At 44.9% G+C, this 26,691-nt stretch overlaps 5 protein-coding genes across 5 annotated transcripts; all 5 read left to right on the top strand.

The window, feature by feature from the left end:
* The first annotated feature begins 1,258 nt into the window (after positions 1-1,258).
* On the top strand, positions 1,259-3,736 carry pcdhb (protocadherin b). The gene has a single exon (XM_066668769.1). The coding sequence runs from the start codon at positions 1,316-1,318 to the stop codon at positions 3,734-3,736; it is 2,421 nt and encodes an 806-aa protein (XP_066524866.1). The 5' UTR covers positions 1,259-1,315.
* Positions 3,737-5,618: 1,882 nt separating this feature from the next.
* Positions 5,619-8,162, top strand: LOC136694957 (protocadherin alpha-C2-like). The gene has a single exon (XM_066668770.1). The coding sequence runs from the start codon at positions 5,727-5,729 to the stop codon at positions 8,160-8,162; it is 2,436 nt and encodes an 811-aa protein (XP_066524867.1). The 5' UTR covers positions 5,619-5,726.
* A 3,024-nt stretch (positions 8,163-11,186) lies between these two features.
* LOC136694958 (protocadherin alpha-C2-like) lies at positions 11,187-16,406 on the top strand. Its single transcript, XM_066668771.1, has 3 exons — positions 11,187-11,384; positions 11,754-13,755; positions 16,398-16,406. Exons 1-3 carry the CDS (start codon positions 11,350-11,352, stop codon positions 16,404-16,406), a joined length of 2,046 nt encoding a protein of 681 aa, XP_066524868.1. The 5' UTR covers positions 11,187-11,349.
* A 790-nt stretch (positions 16,407-17,196) lies between these two features.
* Positions 17,197-20,106, top strand: LOC136695427 (protocadherin alpha-C2-like). The gene has a single exon (XM_066669494.1). The coding sequence runs from the start codon at positions 17,364-17,366 to the stop codon at positions 19,779-19,781; it is 2,418 nt and encodes an 805-aa protein (XP_066525591.1). The 5' UTR covers positions 17,197-17,363; the 3' UTR covers positions 19,782-20,106.
* Positions 20,107-23,713: 3,607 nt separating this feature from the next.
* LOC136694959 (protocadherin alpha-C2-like) lies at positions 23,714-26,204 on the top strand. Its single transcript, XM_066668772.1, has one exon. It carries the CDS (start codon positions 23,793-23,795, stop codon positions 26,202-26,204), a length of 2,412 nt encoding a protein of 803 aa, XP_066524869.1. The 5' UTR covers positions 23,714-23,792.
* Positions 26,205-26,691: the final 487 nt, after the last annotated feature.

A 26,691-nucleotide genomic window follows, 5' to 3' on the forward strand; every position in this document is an offset into this window, starting at 1 on the left:
CTCTTCACAAACAGACAAGTGTCCCACTGACCCTGGCCGGAGGTCAAAAGTCACAGTGTGACCTGCCGGTGAGTCGCTGGGTGTTAGGAAACATGGAGCTGCAGGGAGAATGCAGCTGAATTAACAACTTCAGAGCCACACACATGCAGAACAAAGTAGAAGTTGGCTGAAGTGTTGATGACAGACAACTTTGGCCCTGTCCAGGACCACCAGCTCTGAAAGAGAACAGAGGGGCAGAAGGAAACGTAGTGAGAAAACAAATACTGCAGGTAATCTGAATGCAAGAGAAGACCTCATACAATTCTGACATCTGTTAACCATTTTTAAAAAAAATTACAAATAAATAAAAACTATTTTTAATTTAATAATCATCACATCTGTTTATATAAGCAGTTGCAACACGGCTGTGTACCAGACACTTTATTCATCAAAATATATATCACAATCACGCTAACTATTCAATGAAGACTTTAGTCCTTTGCACTGGGTAAAATACTGAAAAACTGCTTCACTTTTAAAACAATACGAACACTCAGAGGTCACTACCTCCACCATAAATGCCCAGCCAGTTTGGCCAGCAGTAGTTCACTGAGGTGAAATGCTCAATGCCCACCAGTTTGAGAGAGAGAGAGAGCATGTGTGTGTGTGTGTGTGAAAGACTTTAAAAATGTGAGAGAGATAGAGAAAGGGAAATGGAGAGAATGTGTGTGTGATTGTGTGTGTGTATATATATGTGTGTGTGTGTGTGTGTGTGTGTGTGAGAGAGAGAGAGAGAGAGAGAGAGAGAGAGAGAGAGAGAGAGAGAGAATGTAATCGAATTAATCTTTTAAAAACAACACTGAAGAGCAGCTGAACTAATCAGAGTAACAGGTTGAGGTTAATGAGAAGGGGTTGGATAGCCTCGTGTCGCTGTCCGCGGCACTGGTGCTGAACCTACAGCTTTTCCCTCCTCAGCAGCGCGTCTCGCCTGAAATCAGCGCGGTTATACCTCAGCTCTTCATAGAGATTCTCTCTTCTCTAACACAGCGCATGTCTTCTCCTTACTGCACTGGGCTTACATTTCTCAGAGCGGTCTCTGTGTGTCGCTGTTGGCCAGTAAATGAGACAGTAAGGCGGGTCGCTCTGAAGTGAAGCCAGAGTCATTTGCTCACAGACTCAGAGCCTCAGAACGGGACTCTTTCACTGAGAGCACCTCGTCATCCGAGTTTTGTTTAGAAACAGAGAATAAAGCTGAGAAGAGGGTCTTATTAAGAAGCCCCCTTTTTCACAGCAGAGGAGATTGGTGTTTGCTGCGGTCGTTGTCACGCTGCTGAAGATGAGGTCGAGTTGGGAGTGTGTTTTCTTTGTGTTTCTGTCGTCATGGAGGATGGCTTTGTCTGTGACGCGGTACTCAATACCAGAGGAGATGGAGCGCGGATCTGTCGTCGCAAATCTGGCATCAGATCTCGGGCTGGACGTTAGTGGACTGGCGCAGAGAGAGGTAAAGCTCGATACTGTTCATAGCAAGAAGTATTTAGAGATAAACAAAAGGACAGGGGAGCTTTACATCGCTGAGAAAATGGACAGAGAGTCTCTTTGTCAGGGGAAAACATTGTCCTGCTTCATGAAATTAGACGTGATCATCAAAAGCCCACTGCGTATTTTTAACATCGAGCTGGAAATCACGGATATCAACGACAATGCTCCACATTTCCGAATGGAGAGGGTCGAGCTTGACGTTTCCGAGTCCGCTCCGCCGGGGGAGCGCTTCTCTTTACCCAACGCGCTAGACCCGGATGTAGGGGCTAACACGGTCAGTACGTACAAGCTGAGCGAAAGCGACCATTTCACTATAGATATCCATTCAGGCAGCGACGGCACCAAGTATGTCGACCTGGTTCTTACTACAGCCCTAGATCGAGAACAACAAGCTGTTCACAATCTCATTCTCACCGCTGTAGACGGCGGAGTCCCAGCTCGCTCAGGGTCTGCCAGTATTATTGTTCACGTGCTGGACACCAACGACAACGCCCCTCACTTTGACCGCCCCTTATACAGCATCAATATGAGCGAGAACTCAGCTATTGGGACCTTGGTCACCAAACTCAACGCCACTGACGCGGACGAAGGCTCCAACGCAGAAATCGCGTATTCGTTCACGCTTTACACGTCGGAGAAAACCCAGGAAATGTTCAGACTGAATCCGCAAACCGGGGAGATCACGGTTCAGGGCACTATTGACTTCGAGGACATGAAAATATTTGAGATGCACATTGAAGCAAAAGACAGTGGCCCCGTTCCTCTCTCCAGTCAGTGCAGAGTAACACTGCACATCATGGACATGAACGACAACTATCCGGAGATCACCGTCAAATCCCTGAAGAACACGGTGAAAGAGGACATACCTGTGGGGACTCTCATAGCCCTGGTGGGTGTAAGTGACAGAGACACCGGGGACAACGGTAAAGTGAATCTAACCATAAATAAACACTTGCCATTCGTGTTGAACAAGTCCTCAGAGCTTCTTTATGAACTCTTAGTCTCCGAGCCTTTAGACCGTGAAAGGATTCCTGAGTATGAGATCACTCTAGTGGTGACAGATGGAGGATCTCCACCTCTGTCTGATAATGAAACTATAAACGTGCACCTACTGGACGTTAACGATAACGCGCCGCAGTTCCCGCAGGCCTCCTACGTCATCCGGGTGAAGGAGAACAACGGCCCCGGAGATCTACTGGGCTCCCTCACCGCCCACGACCCCGACCTCCATGAGAACCAGTACCTGGTGTACTTCATCCTTGAGAAGGAAATCGTCAACACCTCCATGTCCATGCTGTTCTCCATCAATCCAGAGAACGGGAACCTTTACGCCCTGAAGACGTTTGATTACGAGATGGAGAAGGAGTTCCTCTTCCACGTGGAGGCCAGAGACTCGGGCGTTCCTCCGCTCAGCAGCAACGTGAGCGTCCACATCGTCATCATGGACCAGAACGACAACACGCCGCTGATCGTGTCTCCGTGGCGCGCGCACGGCTCCGTGGTGGAGGAGAGAATCGCCAGGTCCACGGACAAAGGCACTCTGATCTCCAAAGTGATCGCCATCGACGCGGACTCGGTGCACAACTCCCGCGTGACGTACCAGTTCCTCCAGAACACCGACGCTACCTTGTTCAGCCTGGACCAGTACAACGGAGAGATCCGGACCATGAGGATGTTCAGCTACAGAGACTCGCGCCACCAGCGGCTGGTGGTGATCGCCAAGGACAACGGAGAGCCCTCCCTCTCCGCCACGGTCACCATCAAACTGTCCACGGTGGAGACGGCGCTGAAGACCTACGCGGACATGACGGAAGTGCCTTTGGAGTACGACATCTTCTCGGACTTGAACCTGTACCTGGTGATCGGACTGGGCTCGGTGTCCTTCCTCTTACTGATCACCATCTTGGTCACCATCGTGCTGAAGTGTCAGAAAGCCAAGCCCAGCAAAGCAGCTCCTCCCTGCAGGAACAGTGTGATCAGTGAGAGGAACTCCACCATCGCCGACTCCACGCTGGTCTCCAACGATGCCTACTGGTACAGTCTGTTTCTAGCAGAGACCAGGAAAGGGAAGCTGGTGGTGCGGCAGCCTGTGCCAAAGGGGGCGAGGTACATCGTGTCCAGCATCCCGAGGGGCACAGGACTCACCGAGACCAGCGACTCCGCCGCCTCCACTCTGCAGGTAGGACTGGTGTCCATGCTTTACCCTGCTTTGTGCTGATCCTTTTACAAATGAGCTGAAGTGTGTTTGAGGTTTTAAATGATGGAAGATATTACCTTTCTTCTGTTTAATAACTTTTCTGCTTTGCCTTGTTAATTCACAGTATGTTTTTAGGTTGTGAATAACTAGTGAAACTGCTTGTTAACAAACTAGATTAACCTTTTAATCGTTAGGATTGTTTCAATCTAAAGGAAATCTGAAGATAAAATGATTTTGCCGTTATTGTTATTTTAATGTTTCAACAAATACTCAACATGTAGTGAATGTGTGTGTGTGTGTGTGTGTGTGTGTGAGTGTGTGTGTGTGTGTGTGTGTGTGTGTGTGTGTGTGTGAGTGAGTGTGTTTATGTGTGTGTGTGTGAGTGTGTGTATGTGTGAGTGTGTGTATGAGTGTCTGTGTGTGTGTGTATGTGTGTTTGTGTGTGTGTGTGTGTGTGTGTGTGTGAGTGTGTGTGAGAGTGTGTGTGTGTGTGTGTTAGTGCGTATGTGCGAGTGTGTGTGTGTGTGTGTGTTAGTGCGTATGTGCGAGTGTGTGTATGTGTGTGTGTGTGTCTGTGTGTGAGTGTGTGTATGTGTGTGAGTGGGTGTGTGCGTGAGTGTGTGTATGTGTCTGTGTGTGTCTGTGTGTTAGTGTGTATGTGTGAGTGTGTGTATGTATGTGTGTGTGAGTGTGTGTGTGTGTGAGTGTGTGTGTGTGTGTGAGTGTGTATGTGTGTGTGTGTGTGTGTGTGTGTGTGTGTGTGAGTGTGTATGTGTGTGTGTGTGTGTGTGTGTGTGTGTGTGAGTGTGTGTGTGTGTGTGAGTGTGTATGTGTGTGTGTGTGTGTGTGTGTGTGTGTGTGTGTGTGTGTGCGTGAGTGTGTGTATGTGTCTGTGTGTGTGTGTTAGCCATCAGAATTCCTCATTTTGCATTACACTTAATAACTACTTCTCATAAGACATGATGTGTATACACCAACAGTGGCAATGCAAAACCTGTCTGGTCATTAGACAGTGAGACTGTGGGTTCATTAGCACAGTGTGAACCACCTCAGCTCTCTGTATCTCAGTGGTCAGACTGGGGTTTGATTCCCTGCTCGGGTAAGTGCTCCAAGCTGTTTTTACACTGTCAGAAACAAAGGTACTGTTTACTCAATGGCAAAAGTGTAAATGTAGCTTTAAATGCGCAGCAGTGGTGTTAAAGTCCAGTTGTGTCCCACTTAAGGTGTACATTACATTCTCTTTTCCAGAATGTGAGGTGAATAACTGTAAGATTGAATAATATAATCTGTATAAACAACAACATTTGGAGATGAAATTGGGCAATCAATGCGACTTAAAAAATGAATATTAAATACGGTACACTTATGTTCCCTAAGTAAACGTGCTGAGGGTGCCACCAGACACATAACACTCCATCAGCCTGAGTGTGGAACACCATTGGACTAGAGGCCACACTGTGTCAGAGTATCTGTCGCCCCGTGCAGGTGATTGTGGGTGTAAGATCCTGTAAAGCTAGGGTCACACAGTTTAAACAAAAGGAATGCAGTAAGGATTTCTCCAGACCTCAGTAAAGATGACTCCAAACGCAGCTTCTGAGAAAACAATCCTCAAAAATTTAAAGCATCCTTTGGTTGTGATATTTTCGATTGAATCAACTCTTTTTACATCAATATCTCGAATACAGTTAATAACTTTGTCATGACGTGAAAAAGTAATCACACCATGTTCCCAACTATTTCCATTTGGAAGTGCATCTTTCCTTTTGGACACAAAGTGTCGCTGTCTTCCTCCAAACCAAACGAGGGCCACTTTTTACAGGGCGTACGTGCATCCGCCATAGCGCTCGGTTATTCTTTGTGGAGTCCGTGCAGCGCGTGTGAGAGGGTCTGGATATAGATTTATCAATCCCGGGAATCATCCCCTGTTCCCCGTCGACATCAGCATCGTAGTGGAGTGTACGGTGTGTGCGCAGACTGCACTGTTTCGGGATTCAGAGGCTATCAGGAGACAATGGGGATTCAGATTGGGACTCAGTCTCGGAGAAGGTACGTCTGGGGCGTTTTTTTATTGTCTGCTGTGATCCATTCATCGCTTGCTGTAACCCATTATTCCGTTCCTGAAGAGATGGAGGAAGGATCCGTGGTTGCAAACCTAGCCACTGATTTGGGACTGGATGTGAAGACATTGGTGAAGCGAAAGGTTCGGTTAGAGGTTATTGCAAATAAGAAGTACCTCGACATAAACAAAGAGAAAGGCGAGCTGTACATATTAGAAAAGATTGACCGTGAATATCTGTGTCCGGCCAAAACCACTTGCTTTTTAAAAATGGAGGTGATAGTGGAGAATCCCGTGCGTATATTTTACATAGAATTAGAAATAACGGATATTAACGACAACAACCCCCAGTTTCGGCGGGACACCATTCATTTGGACATCTCTGAATCCACATCCGCGGGGGAGAGGTTCTCAGTGAGCAATGCAGTGGATTCTGATGTCGGCTCCAACTCGGTTAAAACCTACTACTTAAGTGAAAGTGAACATTTCGACATAGAAATACAGTCTGGAAGAGACGGCTCCAAGTTCGCAGACCTGATTCTGAAAAAGGCTTTAGACCGCGAGACTCAGGCTGTCCATAACCTCATACTCACTGCAGTAGATGGAGGAGTGCCCGCGCGCTCTGGTACAGCCAGCATCATAGTCCGCGTGGTAGACGCAAACGACAACGCGCCCACATTTGACAAAGACAGCTACAAAATCAACGTAACGGAGAACTCTCCCATAGGAAGCCTCGTGTTCAAACTGAATGCAACCGACTTGGACGAAGGCTCCAACTCGGATATTACATATTCATACAGCCTCTACACGTCAGAAAAGGCACAGGAGACTTTCAGCCTGAGCCCGGACACCGGCGAGATAAGGGTTAAAGAGATGATCAACTACGAGGACTTCAGGATTTATGACATGGAGGTTATAGCAACGGACAAAGGTACGAATCCATTATCAGGTCAGTGTAAAATAACCCTATTGGTCACTGATATGAACGACAACCACCCCGAGATCTCCATCAAGTCCTTCACTAGTCCAGTGAAGGAGGACGTGGCCGTGGGGTCAGTGATTGCAGTGGTCAGTGTCAGTGATAAAGACTCAGGAGAGAATGGGGAAATTGATCTTCATATTTCTGATCAGTTGCCCTTTTCCCTGAAGGAATCCTCTGATAATTATTATGAGCTGGTGGTGTCAGAGCCGTTGGACCGGGAGAGGGTCCCGGAGTACGACATCACCTTCACCGTCACGGACAGAGGAAGCCCCCCGTTATCTGACAACGAGACCATGACTTTAGAGCTGCTGGACGTCAACGACAACGTCCCCCGGTTCCCGCAGTCCTCCTACGTCATCCGGGTGAAGGAGAACAACGGCCCCGGAGATCTACTGGGCTCCCTCACCGCCCACGACCCCGACCTCCATGAGAACCAGTACCTGGTGTACTTCATCCTGGAGAAGGAGATCGTCAACACCTCCATGTCCATGCTGTTCTCCATCAATCCAGAGAACGGGAACCTTTACGCCCTGAAGACGTTTGATTACGAGATGGAGAAGGAGTTCCTCTTCCACGTGGAGGCCAGAGACTCGGGCGTTCCTCCGCTCAGCAGCAACGTGAGCGTCCACATCGTCATCATGGACCAGAACGACAACACGCCGCTGATCGTGTCTCCGTGGCGCGCGCACGGCTCCGTGGTGGAGGAGAGAATCGCCAGGTCCACGGACAAAGGCACTCTGATCTCCAAAGTGATCGCCATCGACGCGGACTCGGTGCACAACTCCCGCGTGACGTACCAGTTCCTCCAGAACACCGACGCTACCTTGTTCAGCCTGGACCAGTACAACGGAGAGATCCGGACCATGAGGATGTTCAGCTACAGAGACTCGCGCCACCAGCGGCTGGTGGTGATCGCCAAGGACAACGGAGAGCCCTCCCTCTCCGCCACGGTCACCATCAAACTGTCCACGGTGGAGACGGCGCTGAAGACCTACGCGGACATGACGGAAGTGCCTTTGGAGTACGACATCTTCTCGGACTTGAACCTGTACCTGGTGATCGGACTGGGCTCGGTGTCCTTCCTCTTACTGATCACCATCTTGGTCACCATCGTGCTGAAGTGTCAGAAAGCCAAGCCCAGCAAAGCAGCTCCTCCCTGCAGGAACAGTGTGATCAGTGAGAGGAACTCCACCATCGCCGACTCCACGCTGGTCTCCAACGATGCCTACTGGTACAGTCTGTTTCTAGCAGAGACCAGGAAAGGGAAGCTGGTGGTGCGGCAGCCTGTTCCAAAGGGGTCGAGGTACATCGTGTCCAGCATCCCGAGGGGCACAGGACTCACCGAGACCAGCGACTCCGCCGCCTCCACTCTGCAGGTAGGAGAAAAGAAATATTCCAAGTATTTTTAAAATAATAATAAATAAAAGAACTTCTCTTGTAAAAGTCATTTCATTTGAACTATTCATAAAGAAAAGCGTGTTTTGAGAAATGCGTATCTCATTTAAATCAACAGAGTTTTAATTTTATTTTTATTTTCAATCAAAAGAAAGTGGAGACGAAAAGTAGCGTGGGATCTTGCACCTCATTTTTTAAGCTGGTTCTTCAAAGTAAAAATACGTAATCAAAGTTTCTATGGTGGCAGCGAGATTTCGTCACTACGGATACTTATTCATCGCAAGCCCCAGTTCCGTTTGATGGGTGCAAAGTGCTTTTAAAATGAACTCACGTTTTATATAGTGTTCTGTAACTCAGACTCATAAGTGTCACTTGTCACTTTACTGTGTCGTGTATTGATTAAACGACCTAATTGTTGCAGGCAGCAAAGCAGCGTTAGTCATTGTCCTTCCTTCAGTGTGTGATTGAAAACGTTTGGTAATTCATCAAACAGCTTTGATATTGATTCATATGTCTCTGGTCATATTTTAAAATATATCTTTTCTATAAGATTATGGCTATTGTGTGGTCACGTTAATATACGATTTTCGAAACGAGCCATTAATGAGCGTTGATACTGAACTCTATAAAGCTTTCCAGAGCCTCAAAGAAGCAGCGTGTTCAGTAGTTTTGTGTTTATTGGTCTGGACGTGTTGTTGAACAGCTAGGACCTGGACTTTAGACCGGATTTCTAAGTAAAAATAAATAAATAAATAAATAAACAAACTTCTGAAGAATCTTAAGATAAAAATTAAGAAACCCATGAGTTTAATTCTATGCAAATCTTGAGAGAAAGTAAAAAAATAATAATTGTTTCCAATTGTAATGTTACAGAGTGAGGTGAGGATCTATTTGTTTATGAAAAGTTGCTGAGCGGAAGTCTCTGAGGCAAACAATAATGAGGTGAAAGCGCCGCACTGAAACGCTACCTGCTGTACGTATTTAGCGCATATTTTATCGAAGTTAATTCCATAATAGGACAACAGCAGTTGTGCTATGGCTTACGTTATTCTCTCTAGCCGATTAGCGTTCATTAACGTTAGCCGTCTAGCAGAACATAACATTATTAGCACACTGTTAATACGAGTGAATGAATATTATTAAATAACGCTGCTTTTAATTCGTAAGAAAAGTTCATTTTTAATGAATTGTCATGGTAACTACGTTAGAACTGTTCACGTGCAGGCACTACACATTGTTTTTGAAGATTTGAAGTTTAAAAACGTCATGGTGCTGTGAGTTGTATAAAATGAACTTTTCCTTTTTAAAATCGTTTAAAATATATATCTATAATCGGTTCATTTTGGAGCATTTTATTCATAAAGAAAGTTCTGCAGTAGTCTAAAGTGGAAGTAGTCCGTTTCGGTGGTTAACGGACGGTTTTACTGTTAAATGGGTGATAAATCTTAAACACTGCAGAATTAATCAGAATTAATTGATTACTGCAGTAGTATAAATGTGAGTATTTTCCCCCCTGTATCTACTTGCATTGCGGTTATACAAAGTTTAAGGAGCTTACTGAAGGGCGTTGGTGTTGAGGGAAACCTCTGCAGTAAACAATAGTGAGGCGAAGCTGTACCTCACTGAAAATCCACCTGCTACCTCTTTACCTCTTATTGTATTGTAGTTTAATTCATAATACAACAACACCAGTTTTTATTCTCACCAGCCGCTTAGCAGTTAGCTGATTAGCAGGACAGATATGAGTGAATTATTATTATTATTATTAAATAACGTTCAACTCTTTAAGTCACTAAACTTAATTCGTAAGGAAAGTTGAGTTTTAAACACAGGTTACACACTCATCCATTAGGAAGCAGCGGTCCGTTTAGGCGTTTAACTGAAGGGTTTCCTTGGAAATGAAAAACAACTTTGTAACACTTCGGAATTAAAGAGAAGGGAGTTAATCGAATTAAATTATTTATTAGTTGAATAATGAAATTGTGAGTTAATTCACGAAATAATTCATATACGACTTTATTTTTTAGCGAAATATTGTCGCTTAGGGGTCACTCTCTGTAAATTCATGAGAAGGTTTTGTAGAGAAAAGCAGTTAAAACATAAGGAAATGGCAAGTTAGCGCCAAAGATTTTTTCTACTGTGTTTAAGAACATTTTTAAAAGCACAACTTCAACCAAAAAAAAAAAAACCATGCGGTTTGATATTAATTCCCTCGTGTGGACATTAAGAATATTTTATAATATGTTTTTTTTTACCTAAAGCTGAATTCTGGTTGTTCCGCTATTTTTTAACTGATTAGAGGCTGACTGTCAGAACTCAGTGTCTGTACTCTCAGAAAAACGTAGGGCTATGTCAAACTTAAGAATAATTAATATATATATATATACACTTCTTAAAAAGGTTTTATTTCTTTATTTGACAGGGACACTGCTCATTCATCAACAGAGAGGTTCTGTAAATGATCCAGAGTCAGTCTAAAAGGCTGGTATTCATCTGTAGTCCCTGGCCAGTTCTTAAAAAGGCAACTTAAAAGACAAATGTTAAGAAATGTTTGAAAACAAACAAATACAAGCAACAAAAACAATTTGTTTATAGCTACTCTCCTTAAATATGAGTTTTAAAAAGCACATTCAGGGAACTTCGGTGTGAACACACCTGATGTCTTCATGTTTCCACACTTCAGTTCAGTCAGGAGTGATTTGGTGGGTGATGTGTAAGTGTGTGTGAGTGTGTGTGAGTCTGCTCTAGCTCTCACTACTTGTCATTTTTTATGAATTCCTTCTTCATCCACATCTCCTCAAGTTACTTTTGCTTTTCCTCTAGAGACTACACGGTGAAATTAATGAGATCAGTGGCATGTCATGTTTCTTCCATGTCTCGTGTCCGCGTTAGTCCCGTGTTCACAGCAGTAACGCTGATTTGAACCAGGATTCTCGTGCATTACTCAAACCAATGCACACAGTGTCGCTGTTTTCTCAGAAACGAGCTGTACACGTATTTCCCTCTGGTCTCCATCTCTCTCACTGGGAGGAGGCTTGTCTTCTTTGTTGGCGACGGTCTGTGGACGTTTCTTTATGAATCTGCGGCTAAAAGCTGTAACCTTGTAAATCCGTCTCTGGATTTTAGTTTTTTGAGCTGGTCTCACTCCTCCTTTGCTGCATGTTCCTTGGTGAATTGAGCTCGTAAAGGATTTAAAGAACAATGGATGCTCGCGGGAGAAGTGGCCTGGTGAAAAGGTACGTTTTCAGCGTCATTCTCTTCTCCGTCTTTAACACAGCGTCCGCTGTGACTCATTACTCTATTCCTGAAGAAATGGAGGAAGGGTCAGTGGTAGCGAATTTAGCTACGGATCTGGGGCTGGACGTGAAAACACTGAGCAAACGGAGGATACGCCTGGACGCACTGTCCAACAAGAAATATTTGGACATTAACAAAGAGACAGGGGAGCTGTTTATAGCGGAGAGAATCGATAGAGAACATGTTTGCACCACGAAATCAGCATCGACGTGTATTATGAAACTGGATGCCACCATTGATAACCCAGTGCGGATGTTTAATATCGAGGTAGAGATCGTAGATATTAACGACAACGCTCCTCATTTCAGGAGAGACACGATGCACTTGGACATATCCGAATCAACGCCAGCTGGAGAACGGTTCTCGCTGAACAACGCGCTGGACCCGGATATAGGGAGCAATTCAATAAAGACGTATTACTTAAGTGAAAGCCCCCACTTTAGTATTGAGATTCAGACCGGTCGAGACGGGTCTAAATTCGCTGATCTGATTCTGAAGAAGGCTCTGGACCGAGAGGAGCAGGCTGTTCATAATTTAATCCTCACTGCTGTAGACGGCGGAGTCCCCGCGCGCTCTGGTACAGCCAGCATCATTGTGCGCGTTCTGGACACCAACGATAACTCCCCCCAGTTTGAGGAAGACAGCTACACCATCAACTTAACGGAGAACTCTCCAATAGGAAGTCTGGTAGTTAAACTCAACGCCACAGACGCGGATGAGGGAAGCAACTCGGAAATGACGTATTCGTACAGTTTATACACATCCGAGAAAAGCCAGGACACTTTCAGCTTGAACCCAAACACCGGGGAGATCCGAGTGAAGGAGATGATCAACTACGAGGACTTCAGGATTTATGACATGGAAATAGTGGCCGCAGACAAAGGAGCGAATTCATTGTCGGGAAAGTGCAAAGTCCGAGTTTTAATCACAGACATGAACGACAACCACCCCGAGATCTCCATCAAGTCCTTCACTAGTCCAGTGAAAGAGGACGTGGCCGTGGGGTCAGTGATTGCAGTGGTCAGTGTCAGTGATAAAGACTCAGGAGAGAATGGGGAGATTGATCTTCATATTTCTGATCAGTTGCCCTTTTCCCTGAAGGAATCCTCTGATAATTATTATGAGCTGGTGGTGTCAGAGCCGTTGGACCGGGAGAGGGTCCCGGAGTACGACATCACCTTCACCATCACGGACAGAGGAAGCCCCCCGTTATCTGACAACGAGACCATGACTTTAGAGCTGCTGGACGTCAACGACAACGTCCCCCGGTTCCCGCAGTCCTCCTACGTCATCCGGGTGAAGGAGAACAACGGCCCCGGAGATCTACTGGGCTCCCTCACCGCCCACGACCCCGACCTCCATGAGAACCAGTACCTGGTGTACTTCATCCTGGAGAAGGAGATCGTCAACACCTCCATGTCCATGCTGTTCTCCATCAATCCAGAGAACGGGAACCTTTACGCCCTGAAGACGTTTGATTACGAGATGGAGAAGGAGTTCCTCTTCCATGTGGAGGCCAGAGACTCGGGCGTTCCTCCGCTCAGCAGCAACGTGAGCGTCCACATCGTCATCATGGACCAGAACGACAACACGCCGCTGATCGTGTCTCCGTGGCGCGCGCACGGCTCCGTGGTGGAGGAGAGAATCGCCAGGTCCACGGACAAAGGCACTCTGATCTCCAAAGTGATCGCTCTTGACGCGGACTCGGTGCACAACTCCCGCGTGACGTACCAGTTCCTCCAGAACACCGACGCTACCTTGTTCAGCCTGGACCAGTACAACGGAGAGATCCGGACCATGAGGATGTTCAGCTACAGAGACTCGCGCCACCAGCGGCTGGTGGTGATCGCCAAGGACAACGGAGAGCCCTCCCTCTCCGCCACGGTCACCATCAAACTGTCCACGGTGGAGACGGCGCTGAAGACCTACGCGGACATGACGGAAGTGCCTTTGGAGTACGACATCTTCTCGGACTTGAACCTGTACCTGGTGATCGGACTGGGCTCGGTGTCCTTCCTCTTACTGATCACCATCTTGGTCACCATCGTGCTGAAGTGTCAGAAAGCCAAGCCCAGCAAAGCAGCTCCTCCCTGCAGGAACAGTGTGATCAGTGAGAGGAACTCCACCATCGCCGACTCCACGCTGGTCTCCAACGATGCCTACTGGTACAGTCTGTTTCTAGCAGAGACCAGGAAAGGGAAGCTGGTGGTGCGGCAGCCTGTGCCAAAGGGGGCGAGGTACGTCGTGTCCAGCATCCCGAGGGGCACAGGACTCACCGAGACCAGCGACTCCGCCGCCTCCACTCTGCAGGTAGGAGAAAAGAAATATTACAAGTACATTTTAGTAGTTTTTAACTTCTCTTTTTGTAGAAGTATTTTCATATGAACTTCACAGAAACTGATTATTTTAAATGGACAGAGCTGTACCTTTTCTTTTTTGATACGGAATCAAGTAAAAGTGGCAGCAAAATGACGTTTGGGTGCTTGTTCGTCATATTTTTTTTGCCTACACTTCATAAACAAACTATATTCAATTAATCAATCAATCAAATTATATTTAAATAGCACTTTTCACAACAGAAAGCTGTCACACAGCAGCTTTACAGAGGTCCAGGTCCAAGCCTCCTATGAGCAAGTCAGGGGCAACAGTGGCAAGGAAAAACACCCTCAGCACACGAGGAAGAAACCTTGAAAGGAACCAAGACTCATGGGGAACCCATCCTCCTCGGGTCGACACCAGAGACACAACAGAGAACAGAACAGAAGTAAAAGTGAAGTGATGACAGATGAAGGGGTTACAGCAATGTCAATGTAGAATATTAGTGATGTATGAGTCTGAGGAAGGAGGAGGTGGTCAGTGAATCTGTGGGAGGCAAAAGTAGGTGCAGAGTTAATTTGAGATAAAGGGGTTAGTAGGAGATAAAGCAGGGGCAAAGTTGTCCTGCAAAAAAAGCTTCCACAGACAGGCAAGAGAACTCAGCAACAGACAGCGTGTTGGCGGTTACCAGAAAGCTAACTAAAAGAGCTGTAGCTATGGTCATATGACCGGGTTAATACAGAGCAGTGATCATATGAAAACCAGCCCAAACACCAATAGAGAAGGAGTTACCTGAATGTCACTGATTAACCATAAGATTGTTTGAAAAGGTAGGTATTTAATTTAGATTTAAAGACTGAGAGTGTGTCTGAGCTCCGAACAGTAACCAGAGGCTATTCCAGAGTTGAGGAGCTTTTCAGTCTCTTTTTATTGTTGGCAATGAAATTTCTACACTTCTTACATTTTTACACTGCACTCACTGTTCTGTAGCAACCTGCTCCTCTCACAGGATTAATGTGTTCTTTGTTCCACATTAAAACTTAAATCACACTTAAGTTGTTCATATGTAACTCAGGCTCATAATCGCCCACTTCAAAATAGTCCAATGTTTTCTTCTCGTCCAGGTACGAATGGTGTGTTTCTGCTATGTTCTGGGTCATTATTTTTCTGGGTTATCTATGACCTGTGAGTGAGAGAGAGCTTTCTGACACTCTACATTTGAAAATGGATTGATTGTCTTTTCACTTCATTTTTTCTTGGACAAATTTAAGGAACATGTGTTGAGAGGCAACAAAACATGTCTCCTCCGTGTTTTTGGTAACGGAACAATTACTTTTATGAAACCTATAATAGTTTTTTTCTGAACGTAGAGTTGGTGCACATCAAACAGCTCTGAGTGTGATGTTTAAGTTCAAAAGACATTCTTCAAGACGTTTCATGGCTCCATTCATCAGACAAACGGTCAGAAGGTTAAACATAAGTCTTTTCTTATGATTTCACTGGATCTTTTATCATGTGGTGAATGTTTGGAGAACATATTGTTTCAGTTGTGTCATCACATTAATATTTGTATTGGGAAAAGCAGCCTATTTACAGTGTTGACGGTGTTGATTTTTCTGAACACATAAGGACTTTTCCAGAGATCAGTAGTCTTTGGTTTGATTGGTCAGACCATGTTATTAAACACCTACAACTGGGACCGAGGACTGGATTCACATAGGATTTCTCTAACAAAATGTATCTTTGGATCCAATATTAAGACATTCATTGTGGTGGGGACTGTAAGAGACAGCAGAGCAGATCATGAAATAGCTCTGGTTCTTGCTGGTTCTCTGTTTCCAAAAAAAAAGTGAGTTGAAAACATACATCACTTTAAATTCAGCTGCTGTATTTTAGTTCATATTAATGGGTATACAACTTTATTGAGGTTATTGAAGTCATCTGACATCACCGGTTGTGTATTAGGTTAATGTACTCCTGCTAGCATTAACGCAGAACCAAATGTTAGCTTTTTACAACTCGAAATGTGAGTGAAATGTTATTATGAACTAACGCAAACTGCTTAAATGGCTGCCTTTAGTTAGTAAGGAATGCTCATTGTTGATGAAAACTTAACGCTTTAGAGCTGTTCAATGACACAGACCCTGCATTGCTTCTGAAGTTTAGAAGTTTCAAACAAGTCATTTGTGTTTGCATGTGACAACATTTAAAATGTTCTAAACGGTGCCAAATATTATTTATAAAGCAATGATAACATGCACGTTTTATCCAAAGGAGACGTTTGTCTGTTTGTGTGTAACGTCTGGACAATGGGGTATCATTTTTAAATGCAGCAGAACTGAAAAGAAGTAAATCATCATCATCATCATCATCATCATCTGTTCCTCTTAATCAGTGAGAAGTAAATACTTTAATAGATTATTTATCATTTATTTTGAAAAGATTTAAACTGAATACACACAATGTTTTGTTCATGGATTTATTAATTAATGCCACAGTGTAGTTTTTCAGTCATAGTCTAAGAATTCATGAAAATGTTTGTAAACATTCGGAACAAAATATGTGAAAACCTTTAAAAGGAAAAGCTGCACAAGTGCGGGACCTGACTCTGTGTTTAAACCCGTGATTTACTGTAGACATCATAGGGTGAGGGGATCAGTCCTGTTTCTGAAAGACATTTCTTCATTTATTTGCCGATTCAAAACCCACAAAACCTCCACCTATAGCACAGTCTCATGCAACAGATGTAAATTCCATTGGCATTTCCCGCCTTATGTTGACACTAACAGTTTTTTAAGAACAGCCTCCATTTAATCTGTGTTAAAATAAACATTAATTCTAGTAATTCAACTTTCTAAACTGATCAGAATAACAACGACTGCATTTTTACAGCCTCTAAGACAAGTCTGAGACTAACGTAATAGAATGTTAAAGGACAATACCAGTTAATAATATAGTTTTCCTCAGTAGGCAAATATTCAGAAATAAATTAAATGTTTCCAATAAACCATTTCTGTAAATCGTTCTTCCCACGTTTAAATTAAGAAAAGCACATCCAGGAAAATAAAATTACTTTCTTAAGACACTTGTGAATCTGGTAACTGAGCACAGTGACGACACCTGTCTGATACACTAACCCTAACCCTAGCTTTAATCCACCTTTAAGTATCATTCAGTTCAACCGTTTTTAACGAATTCCTTCTTCATTCGAGCTACTTTTATTCGTAAGTGTACGCTGTGACATTGAGACCAGTGGCATGTCATGTTTCTTCCATGTCTCGTGTCCGCGTTAGTCCCGTGTTCACAGCAGTAACGCTGATTTGAACCAGGATTCTCGTGCATTACTCAAACCAATGCACACAGTGTCGCTGTTTTCTAAGAAACGAGCTGTACACGTATTTCCCTCTGGTCTCCATCTCTCTCACTGGGAGGAGGCTTGTCTTCTTTGTTGGCGACGGTCTGTGGACGTTTCTTTATGAATCTGCGGCTAAAAGCTGTAACCTTGTAAATCCGTCTCTGGATTTTAGTTTTTTGAGCTGGTCTCACTCCTCCTTTGCTGCATGTTCCTTGGTGAATTGAGCTCGTAAAGGATTTAAAGAACAATGGATGCTCGCGGGAGAAGTGGCCTGATGAAAAGGTACGTTTTCAGCGTCATTCTCTTCTCCGTCTTTAACACAGCGTCCGCTGTGACTCATTACTCTATTCCTGAAGAAATGGAGGAAGGGTCAGTGGTAGCGAATTTAGCTACGGATCTGGGGCTGGACGTGAAAACACTGAGCAAACGGAGGATACGCCTGGACGCACTGTCCAACAAGAAATATTTGGACATTAACAAAGAGACAGGGGAACTGTTTATAGCGGAGAGAATCGATAGAGAACATGTTTGTCCAACTAAATCCGCAGCATGCGTTATGAAACTGGATGCCACCATTGATAACCCAGTGCGGATGTTTAATATAGAATTAGAAATAATTGATATTAACGACAATGCGCCACATTTCAGAAGAGACACGATGCACTTGGACATTTCTGAGTCAACGCCAGCTGGAGAACGGTTCTCATTAAATAACGCTATTGATCCTGATCTCGGAGTGAATTCCGTTAAAACCTATTATCTGAGTGAGAGTGACCACTTTAGTATTGAGATTCAGACCGGTCGAGACGGGTCTAAATTCGCTGATCTGATTCTGAAGAAGGCTCTGGACCGAGAGGAGCAGGCTGTTCATAATTTAATCCTCACTGCTGTAGACGGCGGAGTCCCCGCGCGCTCTGGTACAGCCAGCATCATTGTGCGCGTTCTGGACACCAACGATAACTCCCCCCAGTTTGAGGAAGACAGCTACACCATCAACTTAACGGAGAACTCTCCAATAGGAAGTCTGGTAGTTAAACTCAACGCCACAGACGCAGATGAGGGAAGCAACTCGGAAATGACGTATTCGTACAGTTTATACACATCCGAGAAAAGCCAGGACACTTTCAGCTTGAACCCAAACACCGGGGAGATCCGAGTGAAGGAGATGATCAACTACGAGGACTTCAGGATTTATGACATGGAAATAGTGGCCGCAGACAAAGGAGCGAATTCGTTGTCGGGAAAGTGCAAAGTCCGAGTTTTAATCACAGACATGAACGACAACCACCCCGAGATCTCCATCAAGTCCTTCACTAGTCCAGTGAAGGAGGACGTGGCCGTGGGGTCAGTGATTGCAGTGGTCAGTGTCAGTGATAAAGACTCAGGAGAGAATGGGGAAATTGATCTTCATATTTCTGATCAGTTGCCCTTTTCCCTGAAGGAATCCTCTGATAATTATTATGAGCTGGTGGTGTCAGAGCCGTTGGACCGGGAGAGGGTCCCGGAGTACGACATCACCTTCACCGTCACGGACAGAGGAAGCCCCCCGTTATCTGACAACGAGACCATGACTTTAGAGCTGCTGGACGTCAACGACAACGTCCCCCGGTTCCCGCAGTCCTCCTACGTCATCCGTGTGAAGGAGAATAACGGCCCCGGAGATCTACTGGGCTCCCTCACCGCCCACGACCCCGACCTCCATGAGAACCAGTACCTGGTGTACTTCATCCTGGAGAAGGAGATCGTCAACACCTCCATGTCCATGCTGTTCTCCATCAATCCAGAGAACGGGAACCTTTACGCCCTGAAGACGTTTGATTACGAGATGGAGAAGGAGTTCCTCTTCCACGTGGAGGCCAGAGACTCGGGCGTTCCTCCGCTCAGCAGCAACGTGAGCGTCCACATCGTCATCATGGACCAGAACGACAACACGCCGCTGATCGTGTCTCCGTGGCGCGCGCACGGCTCCGTGGTGGAGGAGAGAATCGCCAGGTCCACGGACAAAGGCACTCTGATCTCCAAAGTGATCGCCATCGACGCGGACTCTGTGCACAACTCCCGCGTGACGTACCAGTTCCTCCAGAACACCGACGCTACCTTGTTCAGCCTGGACCAGTACAACGGAGAGATCCGGACCATGAGAATGTTCAGCTACAGAGACTCGCGCCACCAGCGGCTGGTGGTGATCGCCAAGGACAACGGAGAGCCCTCCCTCTCCGCCACGGTCACCATCAAACTGTCCACGGTGGAGACGGCGCTGAAGACCTACGCGGACATGACGGAAGTGCCTTTGGAGTACGACATCTTCTCGGACTTGAACCTGTACCTGGTGATCGGACTGGGCTCGGTGTCCTTCCTCTTACTGATCACCATCTTGGTCACCATCGTGCTGAAGTGTCAGAAAGCCAAGCCCAGCAAAGCAGCTCCTCCCTGCAGGAACAGTGTGATCAGTGAGAGGAACTCCACCATCGCCGACTCCACGCTGGTCTCCAACGATGCCTACTGGTACAGTCTGTTTCTAGCAGAGACCAGGAAAGGGAAGCTGGTGGTGCGGCAGCCTGTGCCAAAGGGGTCGAGGTACATCGTGTCCAGCATCCCGAGGGGCACAGGACTCACCGAGACCAGCGACTCCGCCGCCTCCACTCTGCAGGTAGGACTGGTGTGATTTCATAGTGCATCTTCCTCAGTACAGGAGTGAATCCAGTGTATACAATATGGGATGGACTTACATTGTCATTGTGATCTGCAAATTTCACCATGTCTCTTTTTCAACTTAAGAAATTATAAAGATATCCCACCGTGTTAAATCACAGTTCCTTCAATAAAACTGACCACTGCAGGTATCAGCAGGACACTCTCTCAGTGTGTGTACAGCAGCCTGCACTGGTATCTGCAGAAACATGGAGAGACTCCCAGTTTGATTTATTACATGGTGGGGTTAGATGTGAGAGAATCTGACCATTTTTAAATCCCACATTGATTTTTAACTCTGCCCCTTTGACCATTTGAATGGAGCTGTCAAAACTAAATAAACTAGACTTGTAAACCGTGCCCCCACACTACATTTTAAGGGCCATTACTCTGTAAATGAAAATGAGCAGCAGGTGAGATTCATTTAGTTATTTTTTTGCTCGGTTGATTCTTGCGTTAGTAAAAACTGAAGTCATACTCTCACAAATCTTCACACAGTCAGCGGAACAGAGGTGTGTTTGGACCAAAATGTGAATCATTTTCTTAGGTTTCACACAATGTGTTCAAAGACCACAGTTTCCAACATCCGTCACTTTACTTCTCCAGCTCCTGCGGCATTTCCACCTTTTTCACCAGGTTTCAAATCATAACACACTGCATTTAAAATTAGTACAAACACTTTCAAAAGAGAACGAGGGTAAAGTGGGGCATTTCTGCTGAAACCACACTGAAACTTATAAAACCAATGGTGTAATCAGATGTAACAAATTAAAAAAAAGTTGGCATAATATTAAGTGCACGCTCGTGATTTCAGTTTCAGTTTGGGTGTCTTAGATTTCTGATCAAATATAAAAATAAAAATGTAATGGCTCAGACATTATTCAGTTTGGGAACACTGATAAGGAAAAATACGGCTGTGGGGAAAGATGATTATCACGGAGAGAAAAAGATAGAACAGTGGTCTCAGATCAGACAAATGTTGTAAACCACAGTCTTGTTTGGAGAGAGTCCAATTCAAAAGTCTAACCAAAATAAACTCTTCATTCACATATTTATTAAATAACTAACAAACAATAGTCATTTTATATAAAAGAATATTTCACTTTATAACAAAATGAATCATGTTTTTACACAAAACTGAATACAGTCAAAGAACATCTTGTTAAAACCATGAAAAGAATAGGAATGTATTTAAACAAGTATTCAGACTGAAGAAGTGGTTTAGTTGTGTTCTGGGGTCAGACTGTGGAGACAATCTTTGGGACATGAGGAGAGTTGTAGTGGTCTGAGTCAGTGTTAATGTGAGATGAACTGCTTGGTCAGTGCTGGTTATGGAGATTGTGTGCAGGGTTTCTACAAATGGTTTCAGTTGTGATCACTACACACTTAGAACAGAACCTTTGTGAAAATGGATAAGGGCAATGTTAGGCCCCCTCTGTTACTTTACTTTCATAAACAGCGACTTTAATCAAGCTTCTCAGTTGTGTGAGGTATGCTTTGGATCATTATCTTTCTGAAACTGGACTGTGTGTTTGGTGATGCATATGTTTATCACCTTACTCTTTTCTTTTCTCTTAAAGATCTGATAGTTTTCTGACTTCACTGTGTCTTGCCCAGATTTAAGAACCACGCTGCCACAGATTGTAAAACAAACCCAGTGTATTAGTGAGTCTCCTCGACATATAAAGTGTTTATCTGGGATAGTTTTGTTAATTTCTTTGAGACAGAGTGGAGTTCTTTTATCTAAAAGCTCTGACGTTGTTTAACCCTTCAGTGTCTTCCAGAAGGTCTATGGCTTTTCAGTCTCTGCTCAGTGTTTGTGTGGATCATTTCCACTGAGACAGTGACAAGACTAATGAGTTGAATAAATTCACAGCTTGAAGTTTTCCTCTGTCTTTGCCTCACTACTCAGACAGTCATTCTCTTCAGACTGAGCTCACATTTCCGCTTGCTTCCACGGATGTTGCTTCCAGAGTCTGGTCCTTAAATCTCTTGACAGCGCTGGAATCAATGGATGAAATGTCATGGTCTTGGCCATACTTTGGTTTTACTTTCTTTATAAACTCATCATACACTTCTGCTTTTCTATCTCTTCTGTAGATGTTTTGTAGCAGTTTACACACTGGTAAAACCCAAGAGAAGAACTGAATGAGGGATTTACAACATTGTATTCACCTGGGATATTTTTAATGGATATTAATCTGTTCAAAACATCACTAGATTGCTGTTATTTCTGATGAATCTGAGTAAACACAGACAATACTTGACAACACTTTTAAATGATGAAATTGTGACAGGGCCTACCTCCTACCCATTAAATCACCAAACCCCACTGGTCATAGGAGGGATAATACCCACTAACAGAATGGGTTTTTATATGAATAAAAAATACCCTGTGATTATAGTCCTGAGGAATTTCACCTCAGGAATAAAGACTAGTAAAACTAGCCGGGCAACCCAGGTACGTTTGTTGGAGACAGAGACCCAATGTCCACACTCAATTTTATTTTTACAATAAGATGATTTTATTTCAGTACACATTCAAACATTGACCTAAAACACTAAAAGACTTTAGCTGCAGCTTTTAAATTAATACATCAACATTCATTAAAAATCAGTCAAAATTACTATATTTTAAATGACAACAAGGTGCCATTAAACTAGCTGCCACCACTAGAGAGAGAGATTTAAAAGATAAATAAATAATAATAAAAATGACAAACTCAAGAAATAATCAATTACAACAAAACCAAAATAAACAAATGAAGATCAATGAGGACAGTATACACTTAAAGACCACGCAAATATAATAAGAAAAGAAAAGGAGCAAGCCCAAAGTTGGGATATAACCCGCTAACTAAACCCAAAAATTGACGCAAATATAATTTAACAAAATAGAAACGAAAACTTAACACAAGAGAAAAGCAACAATTACCAAAAAAATACAACTTTCGCAGAATAAACTGCGCCTTGAAAACGAAACAAAAAATAACCAAAAATAAACAAACGAAACGATTTAACAGACCCGCACGTGTTACGAACATATAACAGCGCAGCCGCACGACGTCGCCAAGACGTGGAGAAAACAGCAGCACCCCGAGAGTAGGAGCAGCTAGGGGAATGTTTAAACTACGTTTAAAAGGAGTTTATCTATCTCTGTCGGCACTATGAGGTGCGACAACCGATAGAAGCGAAGGAGCAGTGGCAGTGTGACGGTTCTAACGAAATATAGAATGTAAATACATGAGACAACTGGAAATATTCGAATCGCTATCCCCTCCTACCCCCCCTTCTTATATGGCTACAGTGACATCCCACAATTAACCCTTGACATTACCCTTACATGAATATTAACTGGAAATAAATAAAAACACCATCTGCCACAAAATGTTTATTTTTTTTTACAATGGTCAGAAATTAAACTTCTATAATCAACAACAAACTCTGAGAAAAACTGTCACTGTCATCTGTCTTTAGCTCAGGAATACGACTGGACCACATTCTGTTTTAACTGTACGTTTAGAGGAGGATTTGAGCTCACGAATCCCATTTAAACTCCAGACTTATATATTTTACTTAGTGAAAACATACAGATATGAACCTATCCCTGTGGAAAACAGATTGTATTGGATCTTTAAGCTCCATAACTGCATTGTAAGAGCCCTGCGGCACCTTTGTAGAGACATTTACACTTTCTTTACACGGAACCTGTACAGAACATTATCCCTGTCACTGCACAGCGCTGTACACCGCGAGGATAAACACAGAGCGTCGCTGTTCTCTAAAAAACGCGGGTGAACTGTATTTCTTCGCCATCACAGAGTTCCTTTGTGAGGTTCTGGGGAGGAGCGCAGACCGCTTTCTCCTCTCCATGCGGATCTTTACCGAATTTCGCGTCGAGGAAAAAACACCTTTCCGCGTTTTGAACCGCCACAGCTGCCGGTGTTTGTCTGATTTATGAGAAACGAGACCTTTCAGTGAAACAATGGAAAGAATGGAGCCTCGAAGGTACGTGTCTCTCTCTCTTCTTTTCTCCGCTCTCTTTATCGGAGCGACTGCTGTCACTCACTATTCGATCCCTGAAGAAATGGAGGAGGGCTCAGTTGTGGCCAATTTAGCGACAGATTTGGGGCTGGACGTGAAAACACTGAGCAGACGGAAGATGAGGCTGGACATTATTTCCAGTAAGAAATATCTGGAGATCAACAAAGAGACCGGGGAGCTTTATATCCTGGAAAAGATGGACAGAGAATATCTGTGCAGCTCCAAAACAGCAACTACATGCTTCATTAAAATGGAGGTTATCCTGGATGACCCTGTTCGTATTTTCAATATTGAAATCGAAATAGTGGACATTAACGACAATGCGCCTCAGTTCCGGAGGGACACCATCCATTTGGACATTTCCGAGTCCACCTCCGCGGGAGAGCGCTTCTCTCTGAGTAATGCGGTAGATCCGGACATAGGCAGCAACTCCATTAAAACCTATTATCTGAGCGAGAGCGAGCACTTCGACATTGAAATCCAAACGGGAAGAGACGGCTCCAAGTTCGCTGATCTCATTCTCAGGCGGGTTCTAGATCGAGAAGCTCAGGCCGTTCACAATCTGATCCTCACAGCGGTGGACGGAGGCGTGCCCGCGCGCTCTGGGACGGCCAGCATCATTGTGCGCGTTCTCGACACTAACGACAACGCCCCAAAATTTGAAAAAGACATTTACAAAATAAATCTAATGGAAAACGCCCCGATTGGAAGCCTCGCTGTGAAGCTGAACGCAACAGACCTGGACGAAGGCTCCAATTCAGACATCGTTTATTCCTTTAGTCTTTACACTTCAGAGAAGACGCAGGAGACGTTTAGTCTCAACCCTGAAACTGGAGAGATCAGAGTTAAAGAGATGATCAACTACGAGGACTTCAGGATTTACGACATGGAGGTCATAGCGAGAGATAAAGGTATGAACAGTCTCTCTGGACAAACTAAAGTGAGCATTTTAATCACAGATATGAATGACAACCACCCCGAGATCTCCATCAAGTCCTTCACTAGTCCAGTGAAGGAGGACGTGGCCGTGGGGTCAGTGATTGCAGTGGTCAGTGTCAGTGATAAAGACTCAGGAGAGAATGGGGAGATTGATCTTCATATTTCTGATCAGTTGCCCTTTTCCCTGAAGGAATCCTCTGATAATTATTATGAGCTGGTGGTGTCAGAGCCGTTGGACCGGGAGAGGGTCCCGGAGTACGACATCACCTTCACCGTCACGGACAGAGGAATCCCCCCGTTATCTGACAACGAGACCATGACTTTAGAGCTGCTGGACGTCAACGACAACGTCCCCCGGTTCCCGCAGTCCTCCTACGTCATCCGGGTGAAGGAGAACAACGGCCCCGGAGATCTACTGGGCTCCCTCACCGCCCACGACCCCGACCTCCATGAGAACCAATACCTGGTGTACTTCATCCTGGAGAAGGAGATCGTCAACACCTCCATGTCCATGCTGTTCTCCATCAATCCAGAGAACGGGAACCTTTACGCCCTGAAGACGTTTGATTACGAGATGGAGAAGGAGTTCCTCTTCCACGTGGAGGCCAGAGACTCGGGCGTTCCTCCGCTCAGCAGCAACGTGAGCGTCCACATCGTCATCATGGACCAGAACGACAACACGCCGCTGATCGTGTCTCCGTGGCGCGCGCACGGCTCCGTGGTGGAGGAGAGAATCGCCAGGTCCACGGACAAAGGCACTCTGATCTCCAAAGTGATCGCTATCGACGCGGACTCTGTGCACAACTCCCGCGTGACGTACCAGTTCCTCCAGAACACCGACGCTACCTTGTTCAGCCTGGACCAGTACAACGGAGAGATCCGGACCATGAGGATGTTCAGCTACAGAGACTCGCGCCACCAGCGGCTGGTGGTGATCGCCAAGGACAACGGAGAGCCCTCCCTCTCCGCCACGGTCACCATCAAACTGTCCACGGTGGAGACGGCGCTGAAGACCTACGCGGACATGACGGAAGTGCCTTTGGAGTACGACATCTTCTCGGACTTGAACCTGTACCTGGTGATCGGACTGGGCTCGGTGTCCTTCCTCTTACTGATCACCATCTTGGTCACCATCGTGCTGAAGTGTCAGAAAGCCAAGCCCAGCAAAGCAGCTCCTCCCTGCAGGAACAGTGTGATCAGTGAGAGGAACTCCACCATCGCCGACTCCACGCTGGTCTCCAACGATGCCTACTGGTACAGTCTGTTTCTAGCAGAGACCAGGAAAGGGAAGCTGGTGGTGCGGCAGCCTGTGCCAAAGGGGTCGAGGTACATCGTGTCCAGCATCCCGAGGGGCACAGGACTCACCGAGACCAGCGACTCCGCCGCCTCCACTCTGCAGGTAGGACTGGTGTGAATTCATAGTGCATCTTCCTTAGCACAGGAGTCAACCAATAGTTGTTTTTTCTCCTGAGATCTGCAGCAAATCTGTTTTTTTTTTCTGTTGGAGCACCAGTGTCACTATATTTAAAATTTCAGAATAGATTTTAATAATGAGAGTTTTCTATTTAAAATCTCTTAGTCATGGTTTCATCCAGGAAGCATGTTTAGGACGTATCAAGCAGGTTCTCACTCAAACTCTCAGATAAAACATCACTGTGGGGGTACACTCAATGGTTCATATTCAGGACGTTTATTTAAGGAACATAATGATACTGTGTTTAAAGTTGTGTTGACTTCAAATCCTCCATTTCATCTCCAGGTCTTCTATGATATTATTTTTTATTTTTCACAGTTCTGTAATTAAACTACACAAATACTAATACAATTATTCTAGAGGAGAGAATGCAATATACCTTTAGGGAAAACAGCTGGACTTTAACACCACTGTTGTATGTTTTTAA

The sequence above is a fragment of the Hoplias malabaricus genome, chromosome 4 (genome assembly GCF_029633855.1).
Source record: "Hoplias malabaricus isolate fHopMal1 chromosome 4, fHopMal1.hap1, whole genome shotgun sequence".
In the NCBI taxonomy this organism is placed as follows: domain Eukaryota; kingdom Metazoa; phylum Chordata; class Actinopteri; order Characiformes; family Erythrinidae; genus Hoplias; species Hoplias malabaricus.

Coding starts and splice junctions, on each gene's coding strand:
- pcdhb (XM_066668769.1), top strand. CDS start 1,316: ATGAGGTCGAGTTGGGAGTGTGTTTTCTTTGTGTTTCTGTCGTCATGG.
- LOC136694957 (XM_066668770.1), top strand. CDS start 5,727: ATGGGGATTCAGATTGGGACTCAGTCTCGGAGAAGGTACGTCTGGGGC.
- LOC136694958 (XM_066668771.1), top strand. CDS start 11,350: ATGGATGCTCGCGGGAGAAGTGGCCTGGTGAAAAG. Junction 11,385..11,753: donor AGAAGTGGCCTGGTGAAAAG/GTACGTTTTCAG, acceptor TCCTCATTTCAG/GAGAGACACGATGCACTTGG.
- LOC136695427 (XM_066669494.1), top strand. CDS start 17,364: ATGGATGCTCGCGGGAGAAGTGGCCTGATGAAAAGGTACGTTTTCAGC.
- LOC136694959 (XM_066668772.1), top strand. CDS start 23,793: ATGGAAAGAATGGAGCCTCGAAGGTACGTGTCTCTCTCTCTTCTTTTC.